This window comes from Vulpes lagopus, chromosome 19 (assembly GCF_018345385.1).
Source record: "Vulpes lagopus strain Blue_001 chromosome 19, ASM1834538v1, whole genome shotgun sequence".
Lineage (NCBI taxonomy): Eukaryota > Metazoa > Chordata > Mammalia > Carnivora > Canidae > Vulpes > Vulpes lagopus.
This window is the reverse complement of record NC_054842.1, coordinates 29,991,824-30,018,698: the sequence shown is the minus strand read 5'-3', so window position 1 is coordinate 30,018,698 and position 26,875 is coordinate 29,991,824. Positions and strand designations below refer to the sequence as shown.

At 40.3% G+C, this 26,875-nt stretch overlaps 1 protein-coding gene and 1 non-coding gene across 2 annotated transcripts in view; one reads left to right on the top strand and one right to left on the bottom strand.

Moving 5' to 3' along the window:
- The first annotated feature begins 1,137 nt into the window (after positions 1 to 1,137).
- On the top strand, positions 1,138 to 1,245 carry LOC121479181. Its single transcript, XR_005984683.1, has one exon. It is a non-coding gene; the product is annotated as a U6 spliceosomal RNA (small nuclear RNA).
- A 3,525-nt stretch (positions 1,246 to 4,770) lies between these two features.
- Positions 4,771 to 26,875, bottom strand: part of ACP3 (acid phosphatase 3) — a 43,154-nt gene continuing 21,049 nt past the window's right edge. Inside the window, exons 8-11 of the mRNA XM_041733663.1 lie at positions 23,842 to 23,924; positions 21,676 to 21,779; positions 18,644 to 18,813; positions 4,771 to 7,861 (exon numbers count right to left, since the gene is read on the bottom strand). Coding sequence (XP_041589597.1) covers positions 7,743 to 7,861; positions 18,644 to 18,813; positions 21,676 to 21,779; positions 23,842 to 23,924 — 476 coding nt within the window. The 3' untranslated portion in view covers positions 4,771 to 7,742. The remainder of the gene's footprint in view (positions 7,862 to 18,643; positions 18,814 to 21,675; positions 21,780 to 23,841; positions 23,925 to 26,875) is intronic.

Here is a 26,875-nt window from a genome sequence, read left to right as displayed (position 1 = left end):
GATTTAAGGTGGTGATGTCAGTCCCCATTTAGAATGGTTGCCTTTTGGAGTCCTGGGTTTACCAGCCATCAAAACTCTCAGGCTTCTCATATTGGAGGATACCGTGGTGGCCCACCAGGCCCCTTCTTGGCAAGGCAGTCCAGACCTTTACAGCTATCTTTAGGAGAATATGAATGTTTTGTGCAAAATTAACTGGAAGGATGAGAAAACCATATGGTTTAAAAACAGGCATATGGGGAACCTGGGTGACTCGGTTAAGCATCTGTCTTCCGCTCAGGTCATGATCCCCAGGTCCTGGGATGGAGCCACGCATTAGGCTTCCTGCCCAGTGGGGAGTCTGTTTCTTCCTCTCCCTCTGCTTGTGCTCTCTCTCTATTGCTCTTTCTCAAATAATAAATAATTAAAAAAATAAAACCAGACATCTACTGAAGGGCAAAATTTGATGACAGCACTATAAAGAAAGGACCAAGTCCTTGAGACATTATGAAGGAAAAATAATATAGGCTAGTGAAAACAGAAAAACCCAGTTAAAGAAATTATTTATCCATGAGCTTTATAAAGGCAGGGTCTATAAATAATTCAGTACTGTATTCCCTATGTCAAATAATGGCACAATGGTAATTAACCTTTCCTTGAGCTAAGATACCCTTTGAAAAATATGGGAGAAACTAGTGACCCTACTTCATTCTAAGAGCAGGCACTTAGCAAATGTTGGTGAGACCAAAATGTATACATAACATTATGTCTTTTTCCTTTTTTCTTTACTGAATGGCTTGGCTAACTTTCTTAACTATGATGGACATGCTTATAGACCCTTTTGCAAGAAAAACAAACTCAGGGTTTCCTGTTTAGGGAAAAAAAGACCCATTGCACTTAATTTCCCTTCCTCCCAATGTTTTCCTGCAGTAACACAAAAGATGTTAAAAATAAGAATGAGGGGCACCTGGGTGGCTCAGGTCTGCTCAAGTGTCTGCCTTTGGTTCAGGTCATGATCCCAGGATCCTAGGATTAAGCCCTGCTGATTAGGGAGCCCACTTCTCCCTCTCCCTCTGCCTCTCCTCCTGCTTGTGCACTCTCGCTCTCTTTCTCTTTCTCTCTTAAATAAATAAAATATTTCCTTAAAAAAGGAATGAAATCATGCTCGCTTCGGCAGCACATATACTAAAATTGGAACGATACAGAGAAGATTAGCATGGCCCCTGCGTAAGGATGATACGTAAAAAAAGGGAATGAAATCATAACAGTGCTGCAGAGAGTGACAGTGGCAGGTCAGGTATTTTGAAAAATTCTTCAAAGATAAGCAGATAAGATTGAACTGATGAAGAAGTCAAAAACGGGGAAATTGTAGTCATACCCACAAGAGATGAATGTGGTTCTTTCTGAGGGAGCCACAGAGGAGGTTGGATCTTTGCTCATCACATAGAGCATTAGGGAACTGTGGAGGACTTGTCAGGATACCTACATAAAACATGCATTCTCCATCAGCTGCACATCCTACTCCTTCCTCCATATATGGAGTGGCTGCCTCCCAGATAAAATCTTGGAGGAGTGCTGTTTGTGGAAAGAGGGTGCTCATTTGGGAGGCCTCCTCGTGTAGCTGCTGTGCCCTGAGGGAGAAACAATAAATGTTGAGATAACTCAGGACTTATCACAGACATGGAGGGAAAACTTTTTAAAGTTAAGGTCATTCCACCCAGGAGATGTATACACAGAAATAGTCACCCAGCCAAAAGTAAAGACTCTTATTTATTTTTTTGGTATGTCTGTTGGCTGACATGCCACTTTCCTGCCCACAAACACTACTTGGGCGCCTGATGCTGTAACTATCATCCTTACACAGAAATTGAAACCAGGCTTTCTCATTAGAATGACAGCATTCACTTCTGACAATCATTATGTTCCTATCAGACTAACTTTCACCGATACAAACTATAAACTCTGGGAAAAATATAAAATACAACTAATTACAGTACTTGGGAGCAATCAAAAGCAGGCAGATTCTGGGGGAGATTCAGCATTTGGAAAAAGGGAATAGCTGTTAGCTTTTTTTTGTTATTGTTTGTTTGTTTGAACAACCTTTAACCTGAGTGTAGGCTAAAATCTGTGCCATGCAAGGGCAGAGCATGGGGATAGATGGTTAAAATGCAGGAGCACAAAACAAAACATAGTTTTACCAGAGGACAGAGTTTGGGGGCATACATAGCTCTTAAAAGTGAAAGGGAAATGCCCCCAAAGTGAAAGCCAGAAAGGAGTAACCCCAAGATATTTGTATAAACTCTCCCCAGACTCTATGGCTGACCCCCATAGCTTAACTAATCATATAGAGGGAAGACTCCAAGTAGCCTAATTTAGGTTAAAATAATTAAAGTGATATTTGAGCTGTTGTCCATTGCAGGGGAGACAGTCTGCAGTTTGATTTTAGCTAATTTAACTGACCGCATAAGAAAAAAAAATGTTTGTAGAGGAACATGATAGAATCCAGAGTCTCTACAACATATCTACAATGTCTAAGACACAATCCAAAGTTACTCTATATTCAAAGAAACAGGAAAACATAACCCATAATGGGGGAAAAAAGACAATCAATTAAGACTGACTCAGAGATGATGAAGAGGTTGCAATTAGCAAACAAAATTAGAATTCTTTTATTAAGTTTAAAAAAATGTAGGTAGTTAACATACAGTGCAATATTGGTTTCTGGAGTAGAATTCAGTGATTCTGAATTCAACACCCAGGGCTCATCATAATACCTATCACCCATCTAGCCTATCCCCCTCCATCAACCCTGTTTGTTCTTAATTGTTAAGGGTCTCTTACCGCTTGTTTCCCCTCTCTCCCTTTTCTCTGTGCCCCCTTCCCATATGTTTATCTGTTTATTTTCTTAAATACCACATATGAGTGAGATCATATGGTTTGTCTTTCTCTGACTGACTTATTTCACTTAGCATAATATACTCTAACTCCATCTATGTTGTTACAAATGGCAAGATTTCATTCTTTTTGATGTCTAAGTAATATTCCAAGTGAAAGAGACTTTTAATGTAGTTATTCAAGAGGATATTTGTTGGGAAAACAGATATATATGACTAATAGGGAAATCAAGACCAGTCATCCCTACTAATCCACAGACTTCTTCACTTGTGGATTATGATTCATGAAAATCTGAGAAAAAGAGGATGAAAGAGAAAGTCCAAGGTTAATAAATTCAAACATCTGAGCCCAGAGAAAACAGAAATAATTTACGGAGCAGAAGAGAACTTGAAAAAATTCCAAGTCAGATTCTTAAAGTTTCATCATAAAATAGGAAGTGGCCATTGTAAAAAAAGGAAAAATCAATGAATAGGAAAGTATTCCTAGAAGAAAAAAAAAAAAGAATAATAGATGTGCTGAAGACTAAATTAGTGTTCTGGAAAATAAAATTTCCTAGAATGTAGAGAAATAAAATTAAAAGGTAGAAAAAATGTAATAAAAGTTGAAGGATAGACCCAGGAAATTCAAGTTCAAGAATACGGTTTTCTTGAGTCAAAGACATGTGTAAGCCACATATAATTAGAAAACAAATACCCACACGTACATACATCCTAGTGAAATTTCGGAACTTCATGGATAAAAAGAATATCTTAAAAAGATTTAGAAAAAAAAAGGAAAATAAAAAAATTTTTTTTCAGAAAAAAAGAACAATTATATTGGATGAGAATGATACCAATCAGACTTCTTATCAGCAGTCCTGTATGTTAGAAGACAACAAAATACTGCATTCACATTCTGGGGCAAAATGATTTTCAACCTGAAAATGTATACCTTGCTGATTGATAGGTAAATGGAGGTCAAAACAAACATTGTAGGACATGTCAGAATCAGAAAGCTTAGTGTTCAAGTAGCCTTTAAAAAATTCCTTCAAGAAAATGAAAATACTACTACAAGAAAGACACCATGTGTTATAATTGTGTGTGAAATTTCAGAAAATCTAAGTGTAAGTATAGCTCATAAAATTCATGCTAGACTCTAGAAGAACTAAAAGCAGATATTGACAGGATTGCCCCTGATGAATGGAAGTGGGTAGAAAGGCCTTTTACCTTGTATTTTATACCCTTCTGTATTACCTGAATTTATTTTTGTTTTTAAATACAATTATTTGTAACAAAGAATTTAATAAAAAAATTCAGGGATGTTTGGGTGGCTCAGTCAGTTAAGAATGCCTTTGGCTCAGGTCATGATCCCAGGGTCCTGGGATGGAGCCCTGCATCAGCTTCCCTGCTTGGTGGGGGAGCCTACTTCTCCCTTGCCCACTCCACTTGCTCGTGCTTTCTCTGTCAAATAAATAAATAAAATCTTTTTAAAAAATTTAATAAAAAATTTAAAAGGCATCCATCCCCCAATCTAGCAGTACTTATATTCTAATTGTGTTGTTAGATTCCTTCTTTAGACATTTTAAAGAAGAACTAGTTCATTTAGTATAGTTTGGTTTTGGAAAAAGTCTAGGGTGCTGCTGTTAAGACATATCTGCAAATAAAACATTTCAGAAAAATCCTTGATCAATTCAGCACATACACAAAAACAGTAAGATACAGACATATAAGAAAGATGACTTTCATTTCTTCACTTGAAAGTGAACCTTACAAATTAAAAACAAAACAAAATGGGATCTCTGGGTGGCTCAACGGTTTAGCGCCTGCCTTCAGCCCAGGGCGTGATCCTGGAGTCGTGGGATGGAGTCCCACATCAGGCTCCCTGTGTGGAGCCTGCTTCTGCTTCTCTCTCTCTCTGTGTCTCTCATGGATAAAATAAATTAAAAAAAAAAAATCTTAAAAAAAAAAAACCTTTAGAAATAAAACAAAACAACAAACCAAAACATTCTTTCTGCTTCAAGAAGTTTGTCATCTAGTTGTAATTGCCCAATATGGTAGCCACCAGTCACATATGGTTGCTGAAATTTGACATGTACCTAGTCCAAATTGAGATGTGCTGTAGGGGTAAATACACATTAGATTTCAAGTATTTACTCTAAAAAACCCTGAAAAATACCTCATTAATAATGTTAATATTAATTACATGTTGAAGTGACTTTTTTTAGTGTACTGGGTCAAATAAATTTTATTAAAATTAATTTTATGTTTATTTTTACCTTTATATAATGTACTATTAGAATTTTTAAATCCCTTATGTGGTACTCATTTGTGGCTTGCATTATGTTTCTATTAGACAGTCCTGGGCTAAAGCACCAAAATGTACACAACCATTACTACTCAAATGAATTTTCTACAGCGTTTTGAAGGAGAAAACTATCATTTTGGCTTTCACTTATCAAAAAACTTCCCTGGCGATGAAGGAAGAATCAATGCTAGCAATACTAGAATGAGACAGAATGAGAATAGGAAGTTGGGAGAATAGGGAACATCACTGACTTCAAGGAGAAGAAATGCCTAATAAAAAAGAGGTTTGTTGGGCAGCCCGGGTGGCTCAGCGGTTTAGCGCCGCCTTCGGCCCAGGGTGTGGTCCTGGAGACCCAGGATTGAGTCCCACGTAGGGCTCCCTGCATGGAGCCTGCTTCTCCCTCTGCCTGTGTCTCTCATGAATAAATAAATAAAATCTTAAAAAAAAAAAAAGGTTTGTTAGTTGAATGACTTCCAATAAAATGTTTGCCTCCAAAGCTTGTACTCTACTATTACCATAAGTTATTCTTTTTATATTCATATTCTCTTAATACTTTCTTTACACAATGCCATTCTAGTTGGGAATTCCCTATCTACAACTTTTTAAGAATTTTCTACATATATACTGATCATATTTTTTGTTAGGGCATTTTCCTACATTGATGTGGTAATTACTACATTATTCTCATCCTGTTCAAAGACCTCTACAGTGATTCAAATGTGGGGAATACATTTCAGAGCAGATGTTATCTCAATCCAGCAGTTATCTTTCAAACAATATTTGTCCTCATGTCAGCTGAGCTTCCCTGACCCATCTGAAAAGGTCACTTTTATCAGTAGAGAGAATTTGCATATTTTTCTTTTGAAGTTGGATGATTAGCTTATTTCCTGAGGAATGTTACAGTGCATTTGTGTTCTCTGCTTTATCATTATAGATCATTTATCACTTGTGATTTTTCACTCTGTCATGAACTATGAAAAACAATTACAGTGTTTATTAACTGAGTAGCTCTGTGGAAGGTAAAAGAAACCACTAAGGTGGGAGTCAGAGCTTTCTTTACAATAATGAAGAAATGGTAGAAGGAAGAGAAATGGGGGATATTAAAAAAAATCCAGAAACAGTAGAAAGTAGCGGTCCTTTTAGCCATTGACAGTATTAAAAGATAATATTAGGGAAAGGCTGTGAAAGCTTTTACTTTTACATTCTATCAACTGTATAAGGGCTGTTGTTGGGGCCAAACACATTAATAATCACATTAGGGATGTGCAATTTAGCAGTTAGGCCAGCGATAAGCAAATAGTAGGTGTTCTAGCAATGCTTGTTAAATAAGTGAGAAAATCCATGACTTTTGGTTCTATTTCCTACTTCTATTTTCAAATCTCATCACTTATCAGCATAAGATGTTCTGGTCTCATTACTAATATGGCTGGCTACTTTAGGAAGACAGTAATTTGTCCTTTGTTCTTACTTGCTATAGATGTTTTTTCCCTTTCCCAGCTTGAGGATGAAACCAGATCTTGCATTTCCTTGCCTACGTGCCTTTTATGTTATGGGAGGCAGTAGCAGTTGCTAGGCAAGAGAACACAACTCCCTTCTTTTTTTTTTTTGTAATAGCCTTGGCTCAGTAAGAATTATGTAGAAAGTGGTAGAGGTAAGTGCTTGAAGTTTAACAAGAGAAAGCTGTGGAGTCCAAAGGGAGAGGAAGATTCCTGAGACTAAGAGATGGGTCATGAAGAGTTTCCATCAAAGTAAATCCCTTACTTTTAAAATGAAATAAAGAAACTGGAACTATAAAAATATCTAGGTCTGATGATGGTAGAGGTTAAAAAAAAAAAAAGAAAAGAAAAAAAAAGAAAAGAAAAAGAAACATGGCTGCATGGGTTCTCTAGTTATTCCCCATCATAGAAGTTGTGGGGAAAATGACCTGAGCTATAATTGTAGTAGTTGATATTACAGTTTCTGAGAATGACAGAAACTGTGTCAACACAGTTTCAACACAGTTATGTATATGTATGTGTGTTAGCATACATACACATACAAAAATCTGTTAGCTACCAAACACTGTGTAGGAGGTTCTTTTCAGGAATGTGTACGTGTTTGTATTACACCTACTTAAAGGCTAAAGAAATAATTTATTTATACCTTCTAATTAGGTCTTACTTCTTAAGAATCATCCTACATGATACTACTTCTAGTTTAATTGTCCTCATTATCCAGTCTTCTTTAATCCATGTCTCTGTCACACACTGTAACCTTTTGCTCTTTACAGGCAAAAGGCTGGTTGGAGTTTGATTTCTTTCTTTCTGAACATCCATGCCAGAGAATATAACTATCCTTTGTGAAAGAGCCTCTTTCGAGCCGAATGAGAAGCCTGCACTACAACGAGGAGTCAGGAGGTCAGGAGACCTGACCAAGTAACCTGGGGTTCATTCATCAGTCCCTGGGTCACTGTAAGTTCAGACCCTGCTCCAGACAGGCTAAAAGAGAAGGGAGTGGATGGGGTGATGTCCACACGGTGAAAGCCTGTCTTTTGAATGAAGCATCACAGGAGGTCAGTCGGGTGTGTCCACCCTCCTTCAGCCATCTGTTCAGATGTTCCGATAAGGGTCTCTCTGCCAGCAGGGCCCGTGGCGGAGGAGGGTAAACAGCAGCACCACTAGGACACCAGACACCAGGCAAAAGGCAACAGCAAGGACGACTCTTAGAACTGTGGAAAAATTGCAAGAGCGTTAATGTAAAATTAATGGATTAGGAAAGTATAAAGATTGTAAAATTAATAGATGAGGAAAATAGGAAGATCATACATCATCAGTGCCTTAATTGTAAACTTTCAGTGACATTTCTGAAGGAACCTTGAAATCAGCATAGTGTATTGATAAGATTACTAGACTAGAGTCAGGAGATGACCTAGGTTCTGGTTCTGGCATGACATTTGACCTTTGGGCCTCAGCTCCACTATAAAGGGAGAGTAATTGAAATCTTTCTTTCTTTTTTAAAAAGATTTATTTATTTAGGGGTGCCTGGGTGGCTCTGTTGATTGGGCATCTGCCTTTGGCTTGGGTCATGATCTCAGGGGTCCTGGGATCTGGCCCCCTGTTGGGCTACCTCCTCAGCAGGGAGTCTGCTTCTCCCTTTTCCTCTGCCTCTTCGCTCATGCTCTCTCTCTCAGATAAATGAATGAAATCTTAAAAAAATACATTAAATAAATAAAAGATTTACTTATTTACTTGAGAGAGACAGACAAAGAGACCACAAGCAGGGGGAGGAGCAGAGGGAGAGGGAAAAGCAGATTCCTTACTGAGCAGGGAGCCTGACGCAGGGCTGGATCCCAGGAACCTGAGACCATGACCTGAGCCAAAGTTAGTTGCTTAAGCTACTGAGCCCCCAGGCACTCCACTTTTTTTTTTTTTTTGACTGAAGTATTTCTAAGGTCCTTTCCCAACATTAACTTCATGCATTTTTATACAATTAAAATGATCGATTGTTTATGGTCTCAAGGTCAAAGGAAAAACCATCATTAATTGGGTCTAAAAGAAATTGAATATCATCTTTTAGTTTCTGGATTTGATTTCTAATAAATATCTTTTAGAGAGGAAACTTTGAGCACATGTCAACAATGGTAAGCATTTTTAGGATAACTGTGTACTACTGCCAATCTGTACCTTTATTTGCACATATCCCTTTGATAGCTGACCAATAATGGGGAGATATATGGGGTTATTTTTTATGAGATGCTATTCATTATTTCATCTGGAAAGTTACCCTACACACACACCCTAGTCCATGATACTGTATACATCATAAATATCATGTTGTACCATCTCTAAATGTATGTCTGATCTTCATTGTAAAAATAAAGAATTGCAAAAATAAATAAATAAATAAAGAATTGCTTGTTGGCTTAGGCAGTGGGAGAGCAAACATATCTCTGATCCTGGCAGCTCTGTCTACAGAAGCCCTAGTGCTCCATGGAACACAAGTGAAAATCACTTATTTAACCTAAACTTATTGTTGTAGAGATGAAAAAAAAAGTAGAGAGATTAGATAATTTGGTTAAGGATAAGAAGATAATTAATTGTATTTGGGTTGGAATATGTGAGCTTATCAGTCTCATGATTTTAAAAACCATCTGTTCACTAATGACTTCCAGTTTGAAATCTTCCCCAAACTCAAGACTCATATATCCAAATACTTGACATATTTCCTTGGACACATTTCAATGGGCATTTCAATCTCAATAAGTCCAAAACTCAACTCCTATTTCCCTTGTGCCCTCCCCCTCCCCAAACTATGTTCTAACTGCAATCTTCCCCATTTCAGTTGATGGAAACTTTCTTCTTCTAGTGTCTCAGTCCCAAAGTCTTGGAATTTTCCTTGACTCCTCTCTTTCTCTCACATTCTGTTATCAATCTGTCAGGAAATCCTGTTGGTTCTACCAAAAACTATATTCCAGAAACCAATGACTTCTCCTTTTCTCTACCACCACCTTGTTCTGAACCATGATCATTTTTTTGCCAGAATTGCTACAACATTCCCCTGACTTGTTCCCTAGCTGCTGTCCTCTCTCTTCTACAGTCTATTTTCAACACAGAAGCCAAATGACTTCAAGTCAAATCATGATACTCCTCTACTTAAAGTCTGCAATGAATGTTCATCTCATTCAGAATGAAAGCCAAAGTCCTAATGATAACAGTTTGTGAAGCTCTACAACATCTGGCCTGATTCACCTCTTAGATTTCCTCTCCTACCACCCTCATTTACCCTCCTACCACCTCACTTACTCTCTTTTGGCCACACAGGCCTTCCTGTTGTTCCTTAGACATGCCAGGCACACACCCATTTATTGCCTTTGCTATAGTTGCTACAGTCACCTAGATGCTCTTCTCATGAATCTCTGCTTTAGGTAACTCCATCACTTTTTTGCCCAAATCTCATCTTTTATCTATTTTATCTATTTATTAATTTATTTTGTGAGAAAGAGAGAGTGAGCAGAGGGAAGGGAAGAAGGAAAGAATCTGAAGAAGACTTCCCCTGAACATGGAGCCCAGTGCAGGGCTTGATCCTACAATCCTGAGATCATGACCTGAGCTGAAATCAAGAGTCAGACACTTAACCAAATGAGCCACCCATGGGCCCCTCAAATCTCATCTTCTCAGTGAGGGTTTTCTATTTAAAGGTGCAACCAATATGCCCTTTTCCCACACTCACCACCAGCTTGGCACTTGGGATCCTCACCTTCCAAAGTATTTATTATGTTTATTATTTATTATCCATCCCTCTCTCCCTCTAATAGAATGTAAGTTTCATGAGGGCAGAAATCTTTGTCTCTTTTGTTCACGAATGTATTCCAGGTACTTAGAATAGTACCTGGCACATAGCAGGTGCTCAATAAATATTTGTGGAAAGAATTAATAATCTAGAACTCACAGGTTCTCAATTTGTAGTTCAGTGCTTTTCTCATGATGTCAGAATGCCTCTTAGCATCATGAGAAGGTGATTATTAATAAAGTTAGATCCTGGTGGGCAAGTGCCATTACCACTGTGAATGGAGTTAATATAAAGGTGGAGGAAACTGAACAGACTTGAGGAAGGAAGGAAAGAACTAAATGGAAATGAGGGAAGAAAGCAGAGACTAATGATTCTTTAAAGTTAATGTTCATTGATGACTTTCTATATTTGGAAATTTATTTTCAATTATTTTTTATTGGCTATGTTGTCATAGTGGTCCCATGGAATATGCTTTCCCAATCTTTTTCCTTCCTTCATTCTTTCTTAGACATGCAGTGGGCATACACCATAAGCTAGGCCAGCTATTGGCCTAAGCCAGTGTTGGGTTCTGGGGTTCCATAATCCCTGCTTTTGGAATCATCAATATCTAGTGGGAGAACCAGATAGACAATTATGAGATCATGTGAGAAATAGTAAAATAAAAGTGTAGCAGACATGCTATTGGAATAGAGAAAAAGTTGAGATTAGTACAAAGCTTTATTTTTAGAAGAGAAAGAGGTTAGAAAGCCTTCTGAGAAAATGCTAAGATTTGAACTGGCCTTTGAAATAAATAAGACAGAATGAGTTGCACAAGAGTGTGTTTGGGAAATAATGAGCAGTTGCATGTGGCTGGAATATAGCTTCTGGTGAGTTGAGACCAGATAGGTAGGTTGGGGCCTAGGTTTAGAAGGTCTGGTTTGTCATGGGACATGTGAAAATCAGCAGCAATTATGACACATGGAAGTGACATGGCCCAATTTGTGTTTAAAAAAAGAAAATAACTGCAGGGAAAGACAGGATGGTGGAGACACTATGGGCTTGGTAACTATAGAAATGCCTTTGACAAGATATGGAGGGCTCAGCACTGGAAGTGTAGTCCTGATAGTGTGGATGAGGGAATTCTAGTGTACTCCCAAAGGAGAATTGACAGGCTCTGAGATGCACTAAATGTGCTGGGAAAGGAGAAATGGAGAATCACAGCCACCCATGGGTTCTAGTTTGGGTGAAGATGATTAGGCTATGAACTGAGATTGGAGGCATATTAAAAGGATGACTTTGGAGTGGAGGAGATAATAAATTTCATTTAAATTTAGGATTGAAATGGGTTCTTATCCTCATAGAAACAACACGGGGCAAATGCAAAACACAGGTCTAGAATTCTGTATGGATTGTGGGTGTAGGAGAGGGAGGCCTGTGTAAAACTGGTTCATGGTGAGGGTGGAGTGAGGGCGCCAGAGACAATGCACTAGGACAGGATCATTTAGGGGGCTGGAGGAGGTGGGAGTCTGATAATACAGAAAAGACTCAGGAGGGCACCTGGGTGGCTCAGGCAGTTAAGCTTCTGCCTTTGACTCAGTCATGATCTCAGGGTTGATTGAGTCCTGCATGGGGTTCCCTGCTGGGCAGGGAGTCTGTTTGTCCCTTTCCCTCTGCTCCTCCCCCTGCAGCTCACTCAGTCCCAAATGAATAGATACAATCTTAAAAAAAAGACAAGACTCAGACTCAGGAGAGATTCTCTCTCTTAAGATTCTCTCTCTCCTTAATTTTTAAAATTAGACACTCCTTTGTACTCTGAAGGATTTTGTGAGTTTGACAGAGTAAGATTCTAGCATCTGAGAAAAAGGAGTGATCAGTTTTATCTTACTGTGAAGAGACAGGGCTGGTAATGACTGACAAACCCTCTGCCATACAGGAACACGGGAAAACTGCTAAAGGCAGTGTGAATTAGCACTTTTTTAATAAAGATTTTATTTATTTATTCATGAGAGATGAGAGAGAGAGAGAGAGAGAGAGAGAGAGAGAGACAGGCAGAGGGAGAAGCAGGCTCCATGCAGGGGATGTGGGACTAGATCCCAGGGTCGCAGAATCATGACCTGAGCCAAAGGCTCATGCTCAACCACTGAGCCACCCGATGCTCCTTAGCACAATGTTTTCTGAAAACTATTTTGGCACTAAGTATTAAAAGCCTCTTCCTCTTGCTGTTACTCCCTCTTCTTCTTCCTCTTTCCCTTTTGAGTAAGTCTGCCTTCCTACTCATCCTTGGATTACTGCAACCAGCCTCCCAGCCATGCTCCCTGCCCTCAGTCTCACTGCTCTCCAATCTGTTCTCCCCACCGAGGGCAGAGGGCTTTCTAAAATAAGAAGCCAGTCCCATCATATGTCCTCTGCCGAAAACCTTTTTTTTTTTTTTTTAAAGGTTTTATTTACTTGAGAGTAAGCGAGAGGAGCAGGAACAGGGGGAGGGGCAGAGGGAGAGGGAGAAGCAAACTACACTGAGCAAGGAGCCCAATGTGGGCTTGATCCCAGGACTCTGGGATCATGACTTGAGCCGAAGACAGGTGCTTAACCAACTGAACCACCCAGGGACCTCTATCTGCCTAAGACCTTTAATGTCCGGCACTACTCCTCTTGACCTGAAACACTTAATGCCAGCCTCCTCCGAGTCTTTGTGCTCTAACCAGACATACTCCTTCTAATTCCTAAAATGCCCCATGCTGTCTCTAGCCTTTGGGTTTCTATAGATTTTCTCTTTTGTTTGTAACATTTTCCTCTTTCTTCACCTCCAGTCACCCAGCTCATTCCTTCTCTCCTTCAGGCTTTAATTTAAACATTACCCCCTTCGAAAAGCCTTCTCTAAAAAAAAAAAAAAAAAAAAGCCTTCTCTGACCCCTTAGATGTAAGCTAATTAATTGCCTTTCCCATATGTCCTTTATAATAGTATTCACCACACTTAGCTGTTAGGGCTTATTTAATTCTTTATCTCCCTATCTTCTTTGCCTACCTCTTTACACCATTGCCAAGGGGTCCAGGTCACATGGGGACAATTTTCTTGTCTTACTGCTGTTTCCTCAGCAGATTTAACACCTCCTCCATAGGCACTATTGGGTACATAACAGGTACTCAAAAAATAGCTGTTTATTAAATATTCATATACTTTGACTCACTAATTTAATTTCTGGGAATCTGTCCCAGGGGGTAGTCAACAAACCAGTGTGTGATGGAAAGGGAAGATGATACAGTAGAAATATGGTGTTGGAGAATGTGAGGCTTGAATCCGGACTCTACCACTTAAGTCATGTTATTTTCTGAGGCTTGGTTTTCTTCTCTGTAAAATGGGGATACATGATATTGGCAAGAAAAGGAAGACAGGTTGCTGAATTAAGCATCAATGACTTTCAAAAGGGATATTTCCAAAGAGAGATGGAAGGAAGAACATCATTTTTTCAAATAGCTCAGGAGTGAAAGATGAAGAAATACAGAATTCAAATGATTAGTTCAAGAAAATTAGGATTGAAGAGAGTGAGAGCAGGCACTTAAAGCTGTTCTTTGATGAGTGATTTGGGCATGTTCATAGTAGAAGGGAGCCAGTGCAGAGGAAGAAAATGAAGCTAAGATTCATTGAGGTTCCAAGAGATGAGGAGTGGGAGCATATGCATGAGGAAAGGAATTAGGTTACTCAGGGAGGAATATGTTTTCCTGTGAGGAGGGGGGCGGGGCACAGGGAAGGCAGGTTAAGGCTACTAAGATATTTTGAGGTAGTGACAGGAGAACCTAAAATACTTTTTTTTTTTAAAAAAAAAAGATTTTATTTACTTATTCATGAGAGACACACAGAGAGAGAGGCAGAGACACCAGCAGAGGGAGAAGCAGGTTCCATGCAGGGAACCTGATATGGGACTCGGTCCCGGGACTGCAGGATCATGCCCTGGACCAAAGGCAGGCGCCAAACCGCTGAGCCACCCAGGGATCCCCTAAAAGACTTTTCAATGGAATATCTTGCTCCCCTCAGGACCTCTCATAAGAATTAAAGAAGCCAAGATGGAATTACAAGTTTTGGGGAAATAACAAGGCTTTCCTGTAGAATATAAGAAAAGAGTCTAGTAAGGGTGAATACATTTATTTGCTAAGCAGTGTTGAAAGATCCAGCTGGGATTGGAACAGAAATTTCAACATTCATAACAATAGGCTTCTGTTCCACTTAGCTGACCAGAATGCAGAAACTATGGTTGTTTTAATGTAGGGTTGGATATTGCTGTGGTGGGCAGGGTATGGGATGGGCCACTATGAGGATGTCAGAATTGCCTACATCGAGGACAGGAGTGGGAGTGAGGAGTGAGCTGGTGTATACCAAAGCAAATTCCCAATGTCATTAATGAATGATGACACATGTCCTGGGAAACTGATGATAGTGACAACAAGAATGAGAAACAGGTGCTGTAACTGGCCTTCTCTCTGAGGGAGGGAAGGTTCTAGAAGGGGTATCATTGAACAGAGGCACTACCCAGCAATGGGGGAACAAGAAAATGCCAAGATGACTATGCTGAAAACAGATCAAATAACACAGACATACTGGAATATACATATGTAAATGTAGTCTGTGACTGGGTCTTTATAGTACAGTCACATTTGAGGCTCATTCATTCATAGCTTCTCTCTCCTACTTATTGAATGATTGGGCTCTTTTTTTAAAAAAATATTTTATTTAATTTATTCATGAGAGTCAGAAAGAGAGAGGCAGAGACATAGGCAGAGGGAGAAGCAGGCTCCCTGTGGGGAGCTCGATGTGAGACTCAAATCCCCAGGAGCTCAGGATCACAACCTGAGGAAGATGCTCAACCACTGAGCCATCAGGTGCCCCAAACATTTGGGTTCTAGGTTTCTGATATCTGGGGTTCACCATGAAGAAATTAGGCTAAGTACGAGGGATTGAACATTTATTCATTTATTTTTAAAGGTGTGTTTATTTTGAGAGAGAGAGACAGACAGACATTGATTTGTGGCATAGGCTGATTTCTGTGGTGAAAAGGCTCCTGCTTTGACATTATGACCAATTTCACATTATCAAAGTCAAATCTTTGAACTCAGAGTCAGGAAGGGATGTACATATTCCACTTTTGAGATTGGTATGGGCTGGATCCAGCACAACAATCCCTACGTCTTCTTTTTATTAACATATTTGGTAATTCGTTTCACTCTATTTGAATATTGATTGTTGATACTGGAGTCCTTTTTTTTTTTCATAAGATTTTATTTATTTGAGAGAGTTAGTGAAGGAAGAGTGAGAGCACGAGTGGGGTAAGCGGCAAAGGAGAAGCAGACTTTCCGCTAAGCATGGAGCCCGACATGGGGCTCCCTCCAACTCCAGGCCTCTGGGATTATGACCTGAGCAGAAAGTAGACACTTTACCAACTAAGCCACCCGGGCATCCTGGTGCTGGTGTCTTGAGGAAAAGATTTTTTTTTTTGAGGAAAAGAATTTTATAAACACTTTACACTAGGTTTGATAAGAGGAGGGGATGAATTGGCTGTGGAGAAAAAAGGAGAGGATGGGATCAAAAGTAACCACCAGGTTACTGGGTATTGTTGCTAATCAAGATAGAGACAGTTCAGGGAGGAAAGGTAAATAATTTAAACATTCCTTGAGCAAATATTTATTGAGCACTAATCCATGTCAGGCACAAGTATTTCTGAGGACAGATATAAGAGAGAACACAACAGATAAAAATCCTTGCTCTTGTGGAGATGATATTTCATCTTATTATAATTGGCCCCTTGAGGGAAACCTGCAGGAATCTCCTTGGGCCCAAAATCTTCTGCTGAGTAACTCCCCTACCCTTTCCAGGTTCAAGACACAAAGACATTTGATAAATAGCTTTCTAGAACCTTGTACTATACCATTAGAAACTCCCATCCAAACCGATTTCAGAAGGTGCAGCTGTTACCTTCTACAGGGTAGCCCTTTCTGACATTCCTTACTGCCTCCCTCCCTCTGAATCCAGTTAACTCTTGTCTCACAGCAACCTTGAAGTCATAGATATAACCCTTGTTGGGACGCCTGGGTGGCTCAGCGGTTGAGCGCCTGCCTTTGGCCCAAGGCATGATCCTAGAGTCCCAGGATCCAGTCCCACAACAGGCTCCCTGCTTGGAGCCTGCTTCTCTCTCTGCCTGTGTCTCTGCCTTTCTCTCTGTGTCTCTCATGAATAAATAAATAAATAAAATCTTTAAAAAAAAGATATAACCCTTGTTATTCTGTGTAATATGTATCTTTTTGCCTCCCCACTACATTGTACATTTTCCAAGGATGTTTTCTTGCAAGTTCCACCTTAATAGATGAAGCAGAGCCATCCATCAGCTTAGCCTTTTTCTGAAGCAGTCAGGTCCAAACTAAATACATTTTCAATGTAAAATATTCATCTAAGTCAGTCAAAATCATTCTTCTTTACACGAATATTTTTCCTCTGGTAACATTATAATAAAATTCCCAAACAAACAAACAAAAAAGCCCCTAAAATCTGTCCTTCAGGAATTTTATTCTGATTAAGCACGCACACTTTTCAAAATTCATCATAAAAGTAATGTTTTTGAACTCCCTACTAGTGACTTTATTCACTATTTTACATTGGGCTTACTGCTGGAAGAAAGTTACATGCATGGGGGAGGAAGAGCAATTAGATGGTAGCCCTGAGGACAAATAGTTACTTGGGAAAAAAAATAATACAAATAAACGTATGAATCACTGTCTCCTGTCGGTCACCCCATGACCCACTAGGAGAGGGAATGGCTTTGCTCTGGACTCTGGCATCCAGTAGAAACCATCACTAGAAACCATTTCATTTTTATCTGTAATAGTAACGTAGCACGGTGTTCTCTAGATGTGTTGCATCTGCCACTCCTCAAATCTATAGGACTCTAAAGAGTGTCATTCGAACATGATTTCTTCTTGTATAGGGAGTAGTTTCAGCAGGACATGTGAGCTTGCTTAGGTTTTCTGAAGATCTCAGGATCAAAGCCTTACACATTCCTTTTGTCCTCAGAGCAGCTATCACAGCCATACTTCCAACATGCTGGTAAGTTTTGATCTTGGAGGCATTTAGAACATTCTTACATTTCTAATTTTGTTCCAGTTTGATATGTGTCATCATACTTTCTCTCTTATCTCAACTCCAGATTCAACATCTCTTACCATCTTCAAGAGAAACCACTCATGCATCTCTGATGTGTTGTATGCCTAAATAAAATTACTTAATTGTTATGATGTCTGCACTCCAAGAGCTGCCGTATATATTATGTACAGCAAAGTTTTCTGGTAAGTTTGCTTTTGGTTTCTTCAAAAGTAACATGGATTTTCCGGGGCTAAAGGATACAAAGAGGTATTTACTTTTCAGCTTTTCTACCCAATATGTTTTAACATAAATATAAGAAGATAGTACCAGTTTCCTACTGTAGATGATTTCTCTTGATTGCTCCACTGTATGCATTTCTCTCCTTGTGAGAAGGCTGGAACTGATAGACGAGCTGGTCCTTTGCCTATTTGCCTAGAATTAACTTCTTCCCTTCCTTGCTCTCACTCTAGATTGTAGATTTTGTTTAAAATCTCTTTCACCTCAGGGATGCCTGGGTAGCTCAGGGGTTGGGTGCCTGCCTTAGGCCTGGGTCATGATCCTGGGATCGGGATTGAGTCCTGTGTCGGGCTCCCTGTAGGGAGCCTGCTTCTCCCTCTGCCTGTCTCTGCCTCTCTTTCTCAGTCTGTATCTCTCATGAATAAATAAATGAATCTTAAAAAAAAATCCCTTTCACTTCAGACACTAAAAGAACTACCTCATTTAATTCTACTCAAGTGATATCTGGGAGTTCTTAAAAAAACAAAAACAAAAACAACCAAAAGTTTCTATAGGGTTAATCATAATAGCTCATGGTAGCCCCACAAACTTTGATCTAAGTCTTATCTCTGATTATATTTGACTTGAGGCCCTTTCCTATTAACACTGAAAAAAACTACCAAGTTGAGGTTTAGGCAGGTGGGGGCAGGGCCTCATGGAGAGATAGGAATTGACTGAAATCAGGGGTCCCTGAAACATACAATTATCATTCCAAACCCATTTCCCTCAAAGCTGGGGGTGATGGCCAAGTTATACTCTTAAAGCCACCATCTGCCTGGAGAGAGGGTATTGTGCCTTTTTGCAGAGCTCTGCATGCACACTAATCCATGATATCCTCAGTACCTTGGTCATTGCTCGTGGTCATACACTCCGTGGACCAGTCTTGGGGGATCACAGGGGCAACCAGCTCAGCAAACTCTGTCAGAGGACAGCTGGGAGTGCAGCCTGGCAGTGTGAGAGGATATGGCTCGTGCTGTGTCTCATTCCGGTAATACATCTCTACGAAGTACTCCCTGATGGAGGAAGGTAGAAGACAGGGCTGTTAGTTTTGTGTTGTGGAACTGCCATTGGATTTTTTTCCCGCCTGGCCTGTAACATGTCAGCTGTAGGACTAGGAGAAGAATTTACAGGAACGAGTAGATATTAGCTAAGTTAGGTGTGGGAATAGGGAGATTGGGGCAGGTGGGTCAGGCCCAGAGGGTGGAAATGGGAGGGCTGGTTTGTTAGATAAACAGGGGCAAAAGAGGTGGGGACCAGGATGCTTATTCTGAAAGGGAGCAGAGAGGTGATGACTAGGGAAGTTGGGGGTGATATGATGAGCCTTTGAGTAAGAAGTGGGGGACAGACGGGGTGTTGGGTTTTCTTTCTCCTATTCTCTCTCCTTCATGATTCTTATTTGCTTCATTCTCTCTTTTCCTCTCAGGATTTCTTTTAGGCTTTCTTCTGAATGAAGGTATCTCTGCTCTTCTTATCCAGGGAATAAACATGGAACTGAGCAATATTTAACATATGTGCTTAAAGATTTTGTCAAGATTACACCTCAGAAAGAGGGTGTGGGTGTACACCTAAGTCCTTATACTCCCTCATATTTGATACTTTATTTGGAAAAACAAGGTATATGCCAATGTTGTAAAACTAGCATGAGGGCCTTATAGAAGTCACTTGCCAAAGAGGCAGGAGAGAAACTCAAAGGATTTAGTGATCATTCTTGAGGTAGTAACCTCACAACTGCAACTGTTGGGTGTTATTAAAAACAAGCCTTTTAAAATATCATTTTCAGGGGCACTTGGGTGGTATAATTGGTTAAGCATCTGACTCTTGGTTTCATGATCTCAGGGTCATGGGAGGGAGCCCTGTATTGCGTTCTGTGCTAGGTGAGAAGTCTGCTTGAGATTCTCTCCCTTTCCCTCTGCCCCTCCTGCTCATGCTAGCTCTGTCTCTGTCTCTGTCTCTCTCTTTCTAAAATGGATAAATAAATCTTTAAAAAATCACTTTTAAAAGCTACATAAACAGTAGTAACTACTTAAAGAGATACTCTCTCATAGAGAGTAACTGCAGATATTCACTTATAGAGATATATTTTTAGAAACTTCCTAATAGTATATGAATGACTACTTATACCCTGGGATGACTTACCCAGTGATAGCAAATTTTATCTCAAGATGATATGGCAAAGATGACTAATAGTCAATCAAAATTCATGATTCTCTTTCCATATAATAGAGTTATGGATGAAAGGTGACTACATTTCCCAGACTCCCTTGCAGTAGGTAGGACCAAGCGACTACACTCATTCCTCGGAGATATTGTGGGTTTGGTTTCAGACTACCACAATAAAGCAAATATCACAATAAAGTAAATCAAATGAATTATTTGGTTTCCCAGTGTGTATAAAAGTTATGTTTATACTATATTGTAGTTTATTAAGTGTATAATAGCATTATGTCTAAAAAATGTGTTTAACTTAATAAAAATACTTTATTGGTAAAAAAATGCTAACCATCATCTGAGCCTTCAGCGTGTTGTAGTCTTTTTGCTGGTGGAGGGTCCTGCCTTGATGCTGATGGCTGCTGACTGCAGGGGGGTGTTGCTGAAGTCTGGTGTGACTGTGGCAGTTTCCTAAAATAAGGCAACAATGAACTTTGCCACATTGATTGATTCTCCTTTTCACAAATGATTTCTCTATAGCATGTGATGCTCTTTGATAGCAATTTACCCACAGCAGAATTTCTATCAAAATTAGAGTCAATCCTCTCAAACCCTGCCACTGCTTTATTAACTAAGTTTATGTGATAAGCTAAATCCTTTGTGGTCATTTCAACAGTCTTCCCAGCATCTTCACCAGGACTAGATTCCGTCTCAAGAAACCACTTTCTTTACTCATCCATGAGAGGGAAGTCCTCATCCATTAGTTTTTTTTTTCTTCATCCATTAGTTTTGATCATGAGATCGCAGCAATTCAAGCCCATCTTCAGTCTCCACTTCTAATTCTAGTTGTCTTGCTATTTCTACCACATCTGTAATGAAGTCTTAAATCCCTCTAAGTCTTTGGAGGATTTGGAATCAACTTCTTCCAAACTTCTGTTAATGTTGACTTCATCCCCTGAATCATTAATGTCCTTAATGGCATTTAAAATGGTGAATCCTTTCAATTTACATGGCTCAAATCCATCAGAGAGGAATCACTAGTGTATCTGTGACAGTTAAAGCCTTACTATAGGTCCTAAAAAGATGGAACCCTGGGTCCCCAAATCCCACCATAGGTGAGTCACCTCCTAATGACTAGGGATGTCTCTCTCTCTCTCTCTTTTTTTTTTAGGGGGGAGGGAGAGGAAGAGAGAGAATCTTAAGCAGGCTCCATGCCCAGTGCTGAGCTTGACTCGGGGCTTGATGTCACAACCCTGAGATCATGACCTGAACCAAAATCAAAAGTTGGATGTTTAAAAGACTGAGCCACCCAGGCACCATGAGGGAGGGTCATCTCTTTTGGAGTATTAGATGAGTGAGAAAGAAATGTCCATTGGGATTAGCCTCTGAGAATCTGAGGCTCAGTTGTACAGCAGTGAAAATTATCCCTATTAGTTAATATATCTGGAAAACAGTTTTAGGAGACTCCAAATTGGCTCTAATGGTGAAGACACAAGTTAAGACGCACACAGAGAGTTTGAATAAAATTGTTTCATGAAATTCGAAAGTGGAGAAAAGCAATATTTTTAACTTAGTGAATTATTTTACATAGTATATGATTTTAAATTTACGTACCTGACTGAAAATTGATTATTTTAAGAAAATATTTAAGCTAATAATAACAATAACAATAGCAAAGCCTGGGGTCCAGTGGTTTTAATTGTGAAAAGCACCTTGTAGGTACTTACCCCTTTTCAAGATATAATTCCATTATATGGCAGGAAGCATAGGGAGGAAGGATTCCATTATAAACATCTAGTGCCATCTGTAGGCCACTCACGGTAGTGTCATGCTGCGGGGATTTGAAACAAAGTATTTTTGATCTTTACCAGTGATTCCGATGTACATTCCATAGCTAGTAGTATTAGCACTTATAGAGAACCAGGATGGTTTCTGATTCACTTAAATTGGCCATACCCCCATGGTGGAAAGGGGAAGAATTAATTTTGGTTGAGCATCTGTTGTGTGCTAGGCAGTAAGCTTTTTAAAAATATATATCGTTATTTCTAATAAAAAGAAAAACAGACCTAGATAAATTAAGTAACTTGCTTACTGTCATATAACCCCAAAATGGAAGGAAGTAAATTTGAGTCTGATGTTCTGGTTTTGTACTATGCTTTTCTCTAGTGGAACATCTCTGTCTTATTTTATTTCATTGATTTTTTTTAAATTTTAAAAGATTTTGGAACATATTAATGCTAGATTATATTTCTTCTCCAGATTAGGATAATCTGTGATTTTAGAGCTGAGAAAAAATATACAAAGTTGTAAATGTTAGAGATGATAAAATGTAAGGAAATAGAGTGCATAGCTCAAAAGTAATTGTTAATTGTTTATCCCAGAGTGGCTGGAAGGCATAGGGGACTTGTTTTCCACCCCAGTTTTGCTACTAATTAACTACATAATCTTTGATAGTCCTCACCTTTTATATCTACAAAATGGGCATAACATTGGTTGCCTAAAGTATATGGCATATTTAAAAAGGGCTTAGGGGCACCTGGGTGGCTCAGTTGTTGAGCGCCTGCCTTCAGCTCAGGGCGTGATCCCGGGGTCCTAGGGGGGCATGATCCCAGGGTCCTAGGATCAAGTCCCACATCAGGCTCCCCATTGGGAGACTGCTTCTCCCTCTGCCTATGTCTCTGCCACTCTGTGTCTCTCATGAATAAATAAATAAGATCTTGAAAAAAATTAAAAAATAAAAAGGGCCTAGAACTGATTTACTGGAGAAAGAAATACAGTTACAGATTTATGACTTGCCAGAAATCTCGCAGGTTAGAACTGGAAACCAGATGAGAAATTAAAGAAACTAGCAGAACGGATTGGCTTCAGAAAGCCCCTCTCCAGGAAGCACTACACTCTGTTCAGTCCACGAGCTCTTTGTCTGCTTACACCGTTTAGAACCCCGGATGATACACAAACTTCCCTGTATCTGCAGTCACCTCTTCCAACTTCCTGCAGAATGAAAACATGGCTTTCTCCAGCCAAACCACATCTGAGAAATCCTCTGTCATCGAGAAGTGAGTGGGAAGCTGAATTACCATACTTTGTGTCCTGGTTCCCTGTCACTGCAGATTCCCTAGACAGCCATTTCAGTGCTCAGTGCACCCCTGGAATCTCCACCCTCTGCCCCCCCTCCCCACTATCCCCTGAACAGTGCCTCTTTCCCTGGCTCCTGCTCCTAAGACTAAAGTTTTCTCCGAGACTTCTCCTTTTCTTTCTGTATCCAATGTAGCTCTAGCTTCACATTGCAGCCCCCCCCCCCCCCTTCTATTTCCTTTGCCTCCCGGAGATTTCTATCTGGATGCTCCCTGGCATTTCAAACCCACTCGTCTAAAGGGCTACATTCCCTTGGCCCAAAGGTGCCTCTATTAATGGCTCCACTCCCCTTCCAGTCCTGGAGGCTTGAAAAATGGCCTTCACTTGTGGTTTTACTTCCACATCGTTACTCTCTGTCTGCATCCATCACCACATCCCATTCATGCTCTGCTTTTAGTTTGGAACAGAAGTGATGCATCTTTCCTCTGTGCCACCAAAGTACTTGCTTGCACTGCATTTCTATCTTGCTTTGAATGGTGTTTATGTCTTCTAGTCAGTCCTAGATTGTAAAGTCCTCAAGGGCCAGAATTATGTATTGAAAATTTAAACTTAAAATAAAAAAATAAAATTTAAAAATGCCAACCACGTAGGTGGTCATATATACACGTAATATACACAGGAGATCTGAAGGATCAATATCTAAAATGCCTACCATCTCCTGGGCAATAGGGAAATGATGATGAAGAAAATGAGGCTCCATCCTTAAAGAGATCACTGCCTAAAACAAACCGACGTTGAACAGAGGTGATAATACTTACTGCAGAGTACATGATAAGTTTTCTGTGGTTTGATGGCTGAGTTGCAATCTTCATGTGATTAAGGATGTCACTGACCAGGACACCTTAAAAAAGATAGACCAACAAGAGAGCTGAACCAAACATGGGCTTACACTTTTCATTAATTCCTACTTTGCGATTCTCCCTGCCATCATTCTCAAGACTTAAGAGACGAAAAGCAGTAACTTCAGTTGAGCATCTACTGTGTGCTTTACATGATTTTACTGAATCTTGACTTCTATCCCGTTTATAGTGAGAAAGCTGTGGCCCAGCGACACACAGGGACTCAAGAGCAGGCTAGGCAAGGAAAGTTGGATCGGCACACTCAGGGCCCTACTATCCCCAGGTTTTGTTAAAGCTTGAGATAGGAGGTTGAAGGACTTGGAAGGAATCACCAATGGCATTTTTTCAGACAGTCGTTAGCTAGTGCTCTTCTCCGGGGCAGCCCTGAAATGACAGCCTGGCCTGTACTCCTTCACCCCTCTTGCTTCTGCTCTCTAGTAGTCAAACCTGTGGGAGAAAGCAGCTTTCTGGGTGTCTGTGCAGGTCATGGACTGTTTTCTGTGGACTGTTTCTCTAGGCTACCCTGGAATCACTATTAGGGGGCAGCCAGCATCTTTCATCTGAGGGCTCCACTTGTCTTGTCTTCAGTAGAGGAGAGCTCCTGCCCTTCATCTTTGTTGTTCCTGAGGTGGTGAAGGACAGGTACACAACTCAGACAGACACTGAAGGCTGAGAGGTATCTTGGGGTGCCAGGTGCTATCTTAGAACATGTGGCCCCAGGGACTTCCACAACCATCACCTGAAGTCTTCTTATATTTCTGGTGCTTGCTTGCTTGCTTGCTTGCTTGCTTCCTCCCTCCCTCCCTCTTTCCCTCCCTCCTTCCCTCCATCCATTTTTATTTTAAAGATTTATTTGTTTGAGAGAGAGGGAGAGAGAGAGTGTGTGTGTGTGTGTGTGAGAGAGAGCACACAGGAGGGAGGAGCAGAGGGAGAGAGAGAAAAAGAATCTGAAACAGATTCTGTTCTGAGTGGGGAGCCTGATCCTGGGCTTGATCTCATGACCTGGAGATGACAACCTGAACAGAAACCAAGAGTCGGAAGCTCAACTGACTGAGCCACCCAGTTGCCCCGGTGGTTTCTTTAACACACATGTACTCTCCCAGCTTCAGAATGACGCGTTTGTTTTTGTAAAGAGCAGGGCATGGATGTTAATAGACTATCATTCTAGACTCTGTGGTCTACTCGGCAAACACCACACTGAGCAGTTACCATGGGCCAGATACTGTGTGAGGTGAATCAGACTCCTGCCCTCAAAAAGCTCATAAAACAGTTCAAAGAGACTGTTTATTCATCTGTATACCAAGAGGCACAATAAAGGGTTGATTGTGAAGGGAGGTGTTCTGTGCTTCCTGCAGATGCTGGGACTCCCTTGACTAGGAATGGAAGAAGCTAGCTGCACATCTCCAACAGGTCTAGACCACTGTGCTTCAGAGAAGGTTGCTTTCTCAGGGTCCTTTAGGGGCAACATCATTACCTATCAGCAACTTGGCCTTCAATAGTTGCCTCTGCAGCAGCCTTCGGTGTTGATAATGGGATATGACATCAGCTCTTGGTTCTACGGTGATTGTCCATTTTTCCCCAGAAGAAAACTAGCACTAACTACCACAGTTACCCCCCAGGCTCTGGCATGCCTATAATTATGTTTTATGGGAGGCCAAACTGAGGTTAAGAGACATTCAATGACTTGTCCAAGATTCCACAACATGTACACAGAGGGGCTGAACTTCTCTGAACCTAGCATGTCTTAATAATTAGACTACACTGTAGCATAGGCTAGCTTCTAAGTTCTCTGTGACATCGTTTATTAACTGCATACACTAGACAAAATATCACTGACTACAAGATATAAACTTCCCTTCCCACACTCTTGAGCTATAGCAGGGGCTGGCATACTTCTTCTGTAAAGGGCCAGACAGTGGCTTTGTCAACCATATGGTCTGCCATAACTGTTCACTCTCGGGTGGAAGCCCAAAAGCAGCCATAGCACTACCTACCTAAATGAGTGTGGGCTGAGTTTCAATAACATTTTATTTATAAAAAATAGGCAGCAGGCTGGTTTGGTTTGCAGGCTGCAGCTTACACCAACCTGTGGTGTACAGTAAGAAGAGGTTTACAGTAATACAGATATGACCAGCCATATATCATAAATTCCTAAATGGACCTTAGGAATTTTTGTGGTGTGTGTGTGTGTGTGTGTGTGTGTATGCATAGAAGGAGGTGGGTGGAGGCGTGCATAGCACCAAATTGTGTCATCCCTAAAACCAACCGATGAAACAAAAGTTTTGGCAGAGATGGGAAGATGCCAGTCAAAGTCCTGATGTTCCTGTGTGCCTCCGTGTCACTCAGACAATACATGTTTTCTTTGCAGGATTGTGTTTAGCTGCTTCATCACCCAACAAGAATGTAGTTGACAAATCTCTTTGCTTAGCCAGATCCAAACAATAGGCTGGATTTAGGTTTTGGCAGGAATCACTCAGGAAACAATTTCCTGGTCAATCAATACTCTGGACTTCTCCAGAAAATGGGACAGGTGCATTCACACAAATACCAGCCTTTAGAGTCTGACACCAAAACAACACCTTAGGGAAGAGCTCTTAACAGGCAATCTAGTTTAATGCACTGATCAAATGGGGAAACCGGACCAGGAGGGGAAGTGACTTCTCTGAAATTCAATGTTTAATAGTCAAAGGAAAACAAGAAGAGCAAATGTGAACCAAATGTGAGGAAAACCCCCAGTTTTTCTTCCCATACAGACACCTGCATCTATTATTAGACTATTCTCAACCTCTGCCTGGCTTTCCCTGCCCATTTCTTCACCATTTCTTGCATCTAGAGACGGGCTTCTGAACTTTGATGTTTCATGAGGTACCTGGGGCTTTCATTAAGATGCAGATTCTGATTCAGCTGGTCTGGCTGAGGTGGGGTCTGAGATTCTGCATTTCTAACCAGAGAC